We start from the raw sequence: 12,275 nt of genomic DNA on the forward strand, positions 1-12,275 counted from the left end.
TCCACCTTGATTTGCTAACCAGCCGAAACGCTGTAGTTTTTTTTCCACCAATGAAATAACAACTGGAGTTGCTGCACTGCTTAATTTCAGATTGGTGATGGAGCAAAGGAAGGTTAAAAAAAAAAACCAATGTGGAAGCATCTTGCAAACACACTGCTAATCTTTAGGTTTATTATTAATTAATGATAAAAAGGATCTTAAACCTGGCATAATTGGTTCAACTATTTCAGTAACAATTACTTTTTAGGTTAACTCTGGTAAAACCTTAAAGGTAAGTAGATTACCTACTTCTCTATGAATAAAATGAGAGCCTCTTCTACATATTTTTTTATATTAAGGAAAAAATTAACATCATTATTTTCCTTTTCATGTGTTAATATGGAAGCTGGATTTTTTTTTTCTTTCCAAATCTTCCAGAGAAGACAATCCAGTGATGTAACCTTACACTTACTATAATAGCTGCTTTCAAAATTCAAGTTTGTTTAATTCTATATGCAAAGAATCAATACGTATGTTGCAATTCCAGTAAGTCCAACACAAAAATCAGGATCTGTGGCTCATGGGAATTACTCCTCAAATTATAAAATGGTTCTGATCTTGCAAGTGAATTCATTCAGAAAGAGTATTTGAGAGAATACTTTTGGTCATAATTCAGCAATGTATTTGAATTACAGTCCAGATACATTCCAGCAGTGGGCCTTTGGGAAAGCTATTCAGCTTATCCAACCTCAGTTTCTGTTACTATAAGGAAGGGATAATATCCAGATTTTCAGACATGTTATAAAAACCAAATGGCATGTCAATGCATAAAGTACTTAGCAAGGTGCACAGCAAATTAAAAGGATCTAAAAAAGAGTATCTATTATGTAGCTCCACTCCAGTACTCTTGCCTGGAAACTCCCATGGATGGAGGAGCCTGGTAGGCTGCAGTCCATGGGGTCGCTAAGAGTCGAACACGACTGAGCAACTTCACTTTCACTTTCCACTTTCATACATTGGAGAAGGAAATGGCAACCCACTCCAGTGTTCTTGCCTGGAGAATCCCAAGGACGGAGGAGCCTGGTAGGCTGCCGTCTATGGCATCGCACAGAGTTGGACACGACTGAAGCGACTTAGCAGCAGCAGCAGCAGCATTATGTAGCTGACTTTATATATTTGTAAATAGATAACAAGGAAAATTTTGGAGGGGCCTCCAAAATCACTGCAGATGGTGACTGCAGCCATGAAATTAAGACACTTGCTCTTTGGAAGAAAAGCTAAGACCAACTTAGACAGCATATTCAAAAGCAAAGACATTACTTTGCCAACAAAGGTTCACCTAGTGAAGGCTATGGTTTTTCCTGTGGTCATGTATGGATGTGAGAGTTGGACTGTGAAGAAGGCTGAGCGATGAAGAATTGATGCTTTGAACTGTGGTGTTGGAGAAGACTCTTGAGAGTCCCTTGGACTGCAAGGAGATCCAACCAGTCCATTCTGAAGGAGATCAGCCCTGGGATTTCTTTGGAAGGAATGATGCTAAAGCTGAAACTCCAGTACTTTGGCCACCTCATGCGAAGAGTTGACTCATTGGAAAAGACTCTGATGCTGGGAGGGATTGGGGGCAGGAGGAAAAGGGGACAACAGAGGATGAGATGGCTGGATGGCATCACCGACTCGATGGACGTGAGTTTGAGTGAACTCCGGGAGATGGTGATGGACAGGGAGGCCTGGCGTGCTGCGATTCATGGAGTCGCAAAGAGTTGGACACGACTGAGTGACTGAACTGAACTGAACTGAACTGAAAACTCAAGAATCAGAATGGCCGGGAATGAGTTTTAACACAGAAAACACTTTCTTAAATGGCATAAAAAAAGTTCTCCTCTTATATAAAGGACAAAATGAAACTAAATAGCTCTAGCTTTCACCCTCACCTTGATGGATCACCCTGTATACTTTTACTATAGAGAGACAGATGGTACAGAAAGGAATTAGGTTGCATGGAAAATATCCTCCTGGCTCATACAAAGGGAAGACAAGCCCACTATCTCCACTGATGGCATGGATGCATGAGCACATTCTAGAAGTCTCAAGAAGGCATTAAACATGCCATGTAACTGAACTGGCAGGAAGGAAGGCTTTAGGATCAATTATGCCAAAACCCAAATCACTTTTGACTTTCTTCACAAGCTGAGAAAGAATACTAAAATTATTTACACAAGTTTAATTTGTGTACAACTGTTTCATTATTACATAGATTGTCAAATTCTTAATCACAGACTCTTAAGACAATATCACTCACCCTTCCATGCTTTATAGGCCTAATTCTGAGGCTTTTTGTACTTACAGAGGCGTTTGTATGGATACAGAAACACTTTTTTAGAAAAAAGTATTTAGTCCATGCATACTGTCTATAACATTGCAGAAACAAGCTGGTTCTTCCCTAGGCAAAAAACCCAGTCACTATTAAATCCCTGCTTTAAATACACACCAGAGAAAAGGCATATCAATTTCTTTTCAATCAATAATACAGTATAATATTGTATTTCCATTTCTTGCCTGTGATCTTAATTTTCAATGATCTGATTTAAAAAGCTACAATGACCAAAAAATTGAAATGAAAACTAAAACAAAACAAGAACAGTTAGTTGTGGGATCAAAGGGGAAGCACCAAAAAGAATTTCTAGGAATAGCTTCAGATGTCAGCTGGAAGAAGAGACTCTACTTCCTGTTTTTGCTTAATCACTTACTCCCCTCTTCACCCTTCCAACCTCGGCAAAAATGAATTGCAGGAAGTGAGAAGTTTCCACATTGTTATCTTCCAAGTTTCGCTGGGGGAAAAAAGTCACACAGATAAAAATCTAAAGGATGTTTTCGTATGTGTTACAGTTGCATACAAGCCACAGACTCAGCCCGCTAATACAGCTGTACTGTCAGTCAGTAGAGAAAATAATTATGACAGTTTCCAAGGACAAATCGTAGGTATAAAATCTGGTTGTGGAATAACTTCCAAGTCACAAAGTCAGAATAAGTTTAGAGTTAAAGCTTAGATATATTATCTAATATAACCCTTTCCTTTTATCGTTTATCAATAGAACAATATGAAGAGGTAAAATGACTTATCTAAGGTTGCATAACCAAGGGGGTGAGAGCTTCCGACAAGCACACTTGACTCTGATAACTGTACTCTTCCCCTTTTGAGAGCAAGCACTTATAAACAAAGAAGGTACCAGTATTTCATTAAAGAATAGCAAGTATGATAAAACAGTGGGTAAAAAAGAAAGCTAATCAACAATATCATTTATTAGTATTTTCAAAAATGTTACAACAAAACCCCCTGAAATTGTATTATTATTTTAAAGGAATTTGTGATAACTAATAAAGATATAACTTTCTCTTAAGAATTTTTTTTTTCCCCATTACTGTTTTGTATTATTTGAAATTCCAGCATCTACTAATGTGGGGTTAGAAAACAAGCATAGTTGACATCAGAGATCTAATGCAGATCTTCCCCTCTGTCTCATGAACACAGCAGGGTCAAGAGATGTGTTATCCTTCTAGGAGATTTGGTCTCTTCTGCATTTGGAGAAGGCAATGGCACCCCACTCCAGTGCTCTTGCCTGGAAAATCCCATGGATGGAGGAGCCTGGTAGGCTGCAGTCCATGGGGTCGCTAAGAGTCGGACACGACTGAGTGACTTCAGTTTCACTTGTCACTTTCATGCATTGGAGAAGGAAATGGCAACCCACTCCAGTGTTCTTGCCTGGAGAATCCCAGGGACGGGGAAGCCTGGTGGGCTGCCGTCTATGGGGTCACACAGAGTCAGACATAACTGAAGCGACTTAGCAGTAGCAGCAGCAACAATACCATACAGATGCTTCTTCTGTCCACACTTTGCATACTGCCCTCAGTATACTTCTAAATTTCCTTGACAGCATCACTCGGCCATCACTCAGTCGATCACTCAGCTACTTGAGGAGTATGAGAGAAATTAGGGTGGTTTTGACTGACCTAGTTGATCACAACCTTTCCAGTTGTGAACTGTGCCTTCCTAGTCAATATTCTACTTTTATCTTGACTTGAGGGTCTTCTTTACTCTAAAGGATCTTTTCATCCCTAGAGGAATTCGGTTTCCCCTACTCCCCAATCTTCCTTAAACAAAATATAAGGAAAAAAAAAAAAAATATATATATATAAAGGAATTGGGAAATGGGAGGGGTAGAGGCCACTAAGTTTCAACCTCTCATCCACTGCAGATCTTTAGAAACCTTCAAAACACTCAAAGGCATGTATCATATACTCTTAAGTCTTTCCCTTTCAAGTTAACAATCAGCTCAAGGAAAATTCAATGTAAGATAGACAGGGGATCATGACATTTATACTGTGATTGAAGTTTTCTAACTACATTCTTACATATTAAAACACAGTGAATTTATCTAACTAAACTTTACTACACATAAACAATCCTCTCTTTTTCAAGCACTGAGAAAAGAGGCAATATCTTTTCTTAAATCCAAAGAAAATACAATTTTAAAAGTAATTCAATGATTTAATCACTTAAAATTGTGATTATCTAGGGACTTCCCTGGTGTTCCAATGGTTAAGATCCTGTGCTTATCCCTGGTCTAGGAACTAAGATCCCACATGCTGTGCAGCATAGCCAAAAAGTAAAACAAAAATGAATATGTAAAATCAAATCCCAATTAAAAAAAGAGTGTCTGCAAAAATAATATTATTTTTTTCTAAGATAGATTACCAAACCACCAAGAGTCTGCAATGTTTACATTATGACATTATTTTATCATTTTCTTCAAATAAAAAAACATAAAAATAGACTCACAGACCAATGGAACAGAATTGAGAACCCAGAAATAAACTCTTGCATATATGGTCAACCAGTATTTGACAAGGGAACCAAGAATACTCATTGGGTAAGGGATTAAATAAATGGTGTTGGGAAAAGTAGATAAAACATGCAAAAGAATGAAACTGTACCTTATCTTACAACACGTACAAAAATTAACTCAAAATGGATTAAACTTAAACCTAAGATCTAGAACCGTAAAACTCCTAGATAGTGAAAAAGTTCCCTAATGTTGGTCTCGGCAATGATTTTTTGGATATAATACCAAAAGCAAAAATTAATAAGTGGGACTACATCAAACTGGGATTCCCTGGTGGCTCAGACGGTAAAGAGTCTGCCTGCAATGAGGGAGACTTGAGTTCGATCCCCAGGTCGGGAAGATTCCCCTGGAGAAGGAAATGGCAACCCACTCCAGTACTCTTTACTAGAAAATTCCATGGATGGAAGGAGCCTGGTGGGCTACAGTCCATGGGGTCGCAAAGAGTCAGACACGACTGAGCGACTTCACTTTCACTTTCACATCAAACTGGAAAGCTAATACACAGCAAAAGAAACTATCCACCAAAAAAAAAAATCTTTGATAGGGAGAAAATACTTGCAAACCATATACTTAGTAAGAAATCAATATCCAAAATACTTAAAGGACTCATACAATGTCGTGAGTTGTATGACATTTTTCCAAAGAAGACATACAGATAACCAACAGGTACATGAAAAGATACTCAAGATCACTAGTCATCAGAGAAATCCAAACCAAAACCACAAAGAGATATCACCTTACACTTTGCTATCATCAAAAAGGCAACAGATAACAAGCATTGGTGATGATGTAGAGAAAAGGGAACCCATGTGCACTGTTGGTAGGAATATAAATTGGTACAACAGACACTGTAGCAAATGGTAAGGTTCCACAAAAAAGTTGAAAAATAGAAAATCCTTCTGGATATATATCTAAAGGAAATGAAAATAAGATATCAAAGAGATATGTGCACTTCCATATTTATTGCAGCATTAATCACAATAGCCATACTAAGTGTCCATTTATGAATGAATGTGCTTAGCTGCTCAGTCATGCCCAATTCTTTGTGACCCCATGAACTGGAGCCCGCCAGGATCTTCTGTCCATAGAATTTTCCGGCAAGAATACTAGACTGGGTTGCCATTTCGTACTCCATATGAATGAATGGATAAAGAACATGTGAGCTTGAAATACATACAATGGAATACTACTCGGTCACGAGAAAGAAAAAAATCCTGCAATTTGCAACAACATGGATGGTCCTTGAAGGCATTAGGCTAAGTGAAATAAGTCACATGGTCAAAGAAAGGCAGATACATGCGGTAATACTTATAATGTGAAATCTAAAAAAACAGAACTCAAAGAAACAGAATATAAGGTGGTTACCAGGGGATGGTGGATAGAGAAGATACTGGTCAAAGGGTACAAATTTCCAGTTAGAAGCTTTAGAATTTCTGGGGGTCTAATGTACAGCATTGCAATTATAGAAACTATAATGCATTACATACTTGAAAATTGCTAAGAAAGCAAATCCTAAGTGTTCTCACCATACAAAAGTAATGGTAATTATGTGGACATTACTGTGGCAATCGTTTTGAAATATTAAGGGTACAAATCAACACACTGGACATCTTAAAGTTACAAAATGCTGTATGTCAATTATATCTCAATAAGGCTGGTGGGAAAAAAGGACTAGTGTATATACAAGGTCTGCTTAAGATACCTCTTTGAATGAGAAGAGTGTGGGATAGTTTAGAGGAAAGTAAAACAATGACAACACTAAAGTAGATCTGAGCATACAGAGCATTCACAACAGTGTTCTTAATGGAATGAGCTAGATCCGTCCTATTCTTTTAGGTAATAGAGCATAATCATAGAGTCAGGACACCACACTCAGACAGACTATCCTGGCTTCGTTGCAACCTTGACCAAAGTTACTTAATATCTCTATGCCTTAGTTTTCTCACTATACAACAGAGATAAATAATGTTACCTACCTTGCTGGGTGGTTAGAATGAAATAACATGTTGCAGTGTCTGACCCGATAAATGTGGAGCTACTGTTACTTAAGAGAATGTCTAGGGTTTCAGGCAAAATATCAAAGACTTGGTGAATAAAAACACAGACATATACAAAAGATAATACATAACCCATTCAAGCCAATCTAGATTCTATTCACATAGGAATATAAATTATTATAGATTTCAAATTATAAGTATTTATAAATTATTATTTTGCTAGTCTCAAACTGTATTTCTTTAATAAATAAAAATTTGGTCATTGGGCTAAATATTAATGGAAACTACGACTGCTTTCTGTTACAGCCTTAGCAGCAGTTAACTCATTTAGTTTTCTTCCCTTTACCACGTCTAACTTGCTGCTGCTAAGTCGCTTCAGTCGTGTCCAACTCTGTGCAACCCCATAGATGGCAGCCCACCAGGCTCCCCTGTCCCTGGGATTCTCCAGGCAAGAACACTGGAGTGGGTTGCCATTTCCTTCTCTAATGCATGAAAGTGAAAAGTGAAAGGAAGTCACTCAGTCGTGTCTGATTCTTCGAGACCCCACGGACTGCAGCCCACCGGGCTCCTCCGCCCATGGGATTTTCCAGGCAAGAGTACTGGAGTGGGTTGCCATTGCCTTCTCCTTAGAAACCTTCAATACAGTAGCTGCTAAATGTCTTGCCTATGGCAGGTACTCAACAAAGCTGAACTGAACTGATTTTCAGGCAGCCCACTAGAACAGTGCTGTTTGAAATTTCTTTTACAGAGACAAAGCATTCAATTTTACACTTTAAAGCCCAATACCATGATGGTAAAGAACATGGGTCTTGAAGACATAAAGACCTACATGTGAATCCTGACTTGGTGCAAAGGACCAAAAGCAAGTTAATCTTTCTAAGCTTCTCTGTTTATGAAATTGGGATATTAAGGAAAGGGATGTGCTTATTACAGTGTCTGGCACAAGGAAAACATTCACTTAACACATGATTTATACCAAAGTTCAGATGCAGCAGGGTGGGAAAGTTCAGTGCATTTGGACTTTTGGAAAGGGCTTCAAATTTTGGTGTTAAAGCCAACACACATTGTTCTCTCTTATGAATGGAAAACACTTCGCTACCAGCCCTAAAGACTCCATAGCAACTTACACATATTTTTAATCATATATAGGTCTTTTCTTCTGTTATAAACTAAACTGCATTTAACACATAAAACTTTCATATTGAAAGCACTTTACAAGTAACCAGAAATTTTTTGAGAGAACATAAAAATTATAGAAAATAAGTGTACTTATAAAAATGCATTTAAAATTTATGTAATAATTAAAATGAAGATCTATTATGTTCCTAAATGAACTGACTTTGTATTCTGCTGTGACCTTAACTTGGGTGATGCATCTCTGTTCTGTGATGTGATAGTTTCCCAAAGAAAATAAATATTCTAAGAGAAAATATTAAATAATTTGAAAATTCATATATCATGTTCATATAATATATAATATATTCATATATCAGAGCAATTTGGTATCCTGGTATCTTATTAAGGAAGGTAGGTAAAATACAGTGAGCTATGGAAATTTTATGAAGTGATTATAAAGTAAAAAACAGCAAGTCACCAAATGATAATTCTTAAATAATTATTAATAAAAATACAGTTTAGGAATCTATTTAGAAATATATCTCAGCATTCTATGTAAAAGCATGAGTAATCATAATTTTCAAAATAATCATATTTTCAACCTTAATTTTTCTTCACTGGTAAGAAACTAAAATGACAAGAAAATGTATTATGACAGATTCTTTCTTCCTTTATCTTTTGATTAAAATTAAGAATCTTCAAATCCTCTTCCACTGTATATATTCTTATAGGAACAACATCAGAGGAACTTTTAAAATCAGCTATAGCCAATGCTAGCTTCTACAACCAATTATAATATAGAATTTTATAATCAGCATTTCATAATAGGTCTGTATTGCCATTGGCTGAATAAAATGTCAGAATTTTAAACTTTCATTTTAATTAATGAAAATGTCAAGAAATCTTCAACAATTCTCTTTACTTAAAGCTTCAGCCTTGGAAGATAAAATGAGTTAAATGTTTCATCCAGTAATTTATGTGATTAGAAAACTGAAAGTTTTACTGGTAATATTTCTGACTTACATTCCAATATCTTTAACAATTTAATGATAGGAAAGAAAACACTTCTATTACTATACTTAGAGAAAAAGAAAAGTGTAAAAGAAATGTGAAGTGGAAAATTTTACAACATTTATTTTCTGATTTATTTTCAAGTTTGCAATTAAGTTTAACCAAATAGAAAAGTTAGAAAAGTAAAGACTTTAAAAGGTTTAAGTTAAACCAAACAGAAATTTTAAAAAAATCACTAACCCAAAGCATGCACTGTTCCTCTATGCCTGCTGGAGCTCTTGCTTGTTTTAACCACACGGACAGCACTTTCTTTGAACTGCAGCTCACAAAAATTTTCAAGAAATTTTGCCATTTCTTCTGTAACAGTGTTCAGGTAAGTTTCTTTAATGAATTTCACTGTTGAGGATGGAGCTAAAATTTCATGCAGTGTGTTAAAATCCTCTTTTATCATTGAGTATAACTTAAGCATTGTATCTTGGTATCTATCAGCCATTATGTCTAAATTTGATTCTCTGCTAAAAGAAGGAAAACAGTTCTGCAGAAGTTTGGTCAACAGTTTATTCTGTATGCTTTGGTACTTGCTTGTAACTTCTGATTCTGGATAAAGAAATAAGAGTTGCTGTATGCACTGATTTTTCAACAAAATTTTTTGCTGTGAATTGTTTATTTCATTGTGGCTTTGTAATTTGTTCACTAAGAAGCGTCGAAGATGTAGTCTTATATCATCCCACACAGACTTTACATCCACTGAGGACTGATCTTCAACAGAGTGAAGAGAAGTCCTAGAGAGGAAATGAAAAGATGCTCCACTTACAGTGGATGGGAATGAAACACTGCTCTGGCAGGAGAGGTCCCAAAGTAAATTCAACACCATTTCTTCTTGATTTTGTTCATTCTTCAACAAATCTCGCTAATAAAAGTAAATCATAATGTTAGAAATGTGATTATAAGAATAGAAGGAGAAAATGATTTCTACAGTTATACAGAATTTCATAATTCATTTCAATTCAAGAATCAATACTATAATTAAAAAAAAAATTTTTTTTGCCTTTGAAATTTAATCAGTTCAGACATTTTAGAATATTAGCTTTGTGGTCTGTTAAGTTTTGTAAAGCCCAGATGATGAGCGAATTTTTCAATTAGATTTCTAGACACACAGTTTTTTCTTCATTGTTATCCATTCCTGATATAACCTGAGCTGTATGGAAGCATTACCTTAAAAATTCTAAATAAAAATCTATAGTAAAATATCAACTGAAATGTACCCCTAAGACAAAATAAATTTAAGATGACACCCCTAATTAATACCTAGTAGATAATTTTCATGCCTGAATGAGTATACTTATTATTCTAAAACCCCAAATGAACATAGAGAATGGAGACCTTTAAACAAAGTATTATGCCTAGGGCTTACTAATAGCTGCCATCCTGAGAAATATAGTTTAATACATTGGAAGATTTTAACTTTCATTTAAATTTCTTTTTGAGTCACGTTAAGAAAGGTTTTACTTTGGAAATTAGACTGAGAATATTTCAGTTCTCTCCGAAGAAATAACTAACTCAAAATGAGAAAAAAATACTCACAATTGTTCTTCAAAAGATATGAATTTTTTTTTTTTTACACTTTCTGTGTTAACTGACAGAAACAACTATAGGTGTAATTAAGAATAGAAAAGGAACAAAAAAATTACTTTCTTTTTGGACTTTGACTTAAATGCACAAATTCTCTTTACATGCTGACTCTCCTGATGTCTATTTCAGGTCATACAGACATTAGCTTATATTCTCCAAGTAGCAACAAGCTGCTTTTTTTTTTTTTAATGGAAGCAAGGTTCAAGCGGTCTAAAATCAGTCCAGCTTTGAAATTTCTTATTGACAAAGGTAACACAGGTATTATTTGTGACTCAGAATCATGAACAACTCTGAGACAAATTCTAGGGCAATCTCTCAGTGATTCTAAGCACTGTGATGTCTAATTTGATGTTCTATCTGCAATAAATAATAATACTTAATATCCGTATAGCAGTTTATTATATAAAAAGTACTCTTCTCTAGAGTCTCTGACTTATTCATAAGGAAAACTCTGTGATGCAGATACTTAAGACCCCAATTTACACAGAAGGATGCTACAGTGCAGCACATTTAAGTTACTTTCCAAATGTCACACACAATAGAGCACAGAACCAAGAATGGATGCCTGGTTCCATTCCCCTCATCCGCGTTCTTTTCATCCACATTCTAGAGAACCAAACAGTAAATTGACTTTTCTGAAGCTCTGCTTTCTCTCTTTCTTCTATTTAGTTCTTTTTGATACTTTCTGGAAAATAAATGTCCTTAGACAGGAGTCCAGAACACCAGCATTATGGTAAATTCTGTAGAGAAAAACTGGTCTTATTAGTGCCTCAACTGTGGGTTTCTTTAAATCAGTCAATTACTGTAAATACTTGATCAAGCAAACATTTAAAGAATAATAGATTACAGAGGTTTAAAACATGTGTTAGGTATTGATTGCTCAAATTTTGAAAATGACTTTATAGAATAGCCATAATGAGAACCTCTGTTCCTTGTTTAAATAGTTAGATAATTAATAAAAAAAAAAAAAAAAAACACTTTATGGGGAAAAAAATTGAGGTATGAAAAAATACTGTCAAGATTGACACTTTCTGCATGTAAAAATTTGATAAGGTCGTTTTAATCTGGATCTGTTTTAATAATGTGGTTCTGTTCTCAAAATAACATGATCAATTATGTTAAAAAACAAAAAAAACCCTAGGTCTGGAAGGGGCCTAGCAGTCTAATGAATTTGAGCAAAAACTAAGGCGGCCTTTGCCCTGCAGTGAATAGAGAATGACTTATGTGTGACAGATTAAAAGATAATTAAAAGCTTTTGCTTTTAATTAAATGAGAAAGCATTATTACATCAATATTAATGAAATTCACTACACATGGCTCTTAATAGAAATTAAAGGAATAACTATATCCATATTTATTCTTCAACGCTCCACCTTCAAGAGATAATGGGTGAGAGGATTTTCTTAAAAGAATAAGCCTTCAGGGCACATAATCTTCCTTTCTCTTCCTTTTATTACCCTGTAAACATTAAAGAGACATCTGCAATAATAATAACAGCCAAAAATTATTTTCATCTGATTCTGTCATCCTAAGCCATCTACAACCTCAAGATATTTTCCACATCTGCCTGAGTCAAGGTTTGATGTTTAGACAGAAACAGTGCCTTTTTTCCTCCCCCTAAATTAAATTAAAACCATAG

The 12,275-nt window shown here is 35.4% G+C and overlaps 1 protein-coding gene across 2 annotated transcripts in view; it reads right to left on the reverse strand.

Moving 5' to 3' along the window:
• Positions 1-12,275, reverse strand: part of MCTP1 (multiple C2 and transmembrane domain containing 1) — a 1,073,276-nt gene that overhangs the window by 339,737 nt on the left and 721,264 nt on the right. For both annotated transcript variants that reach the window (XM_061424408.1, XM_061424407.1), the window contains one exon: positions 9,245-9,914. In XM_061424408.1, the coding sequence (XP_061280392.1) occupies positions 9,245-9,914 (670 nt within the window). The remainder of the gene's footprint in view (positions 1-9,244; positions 9,915-12,275) is intronic.

The sequence above is a fragment of the Bos javanicus genome, chromosome 7 (assembly GCF_032452875.1).
Source record: "Bos javanicus breed banteng chromosome 7, ARS-OSU_banteng_1.0, whole genome shotgun sequence".
NCBI lineage: Eukaryota > Metazoa > Chordata > Mammalia > Artiodactyla > Bovidae > Bos > Bos javanicus.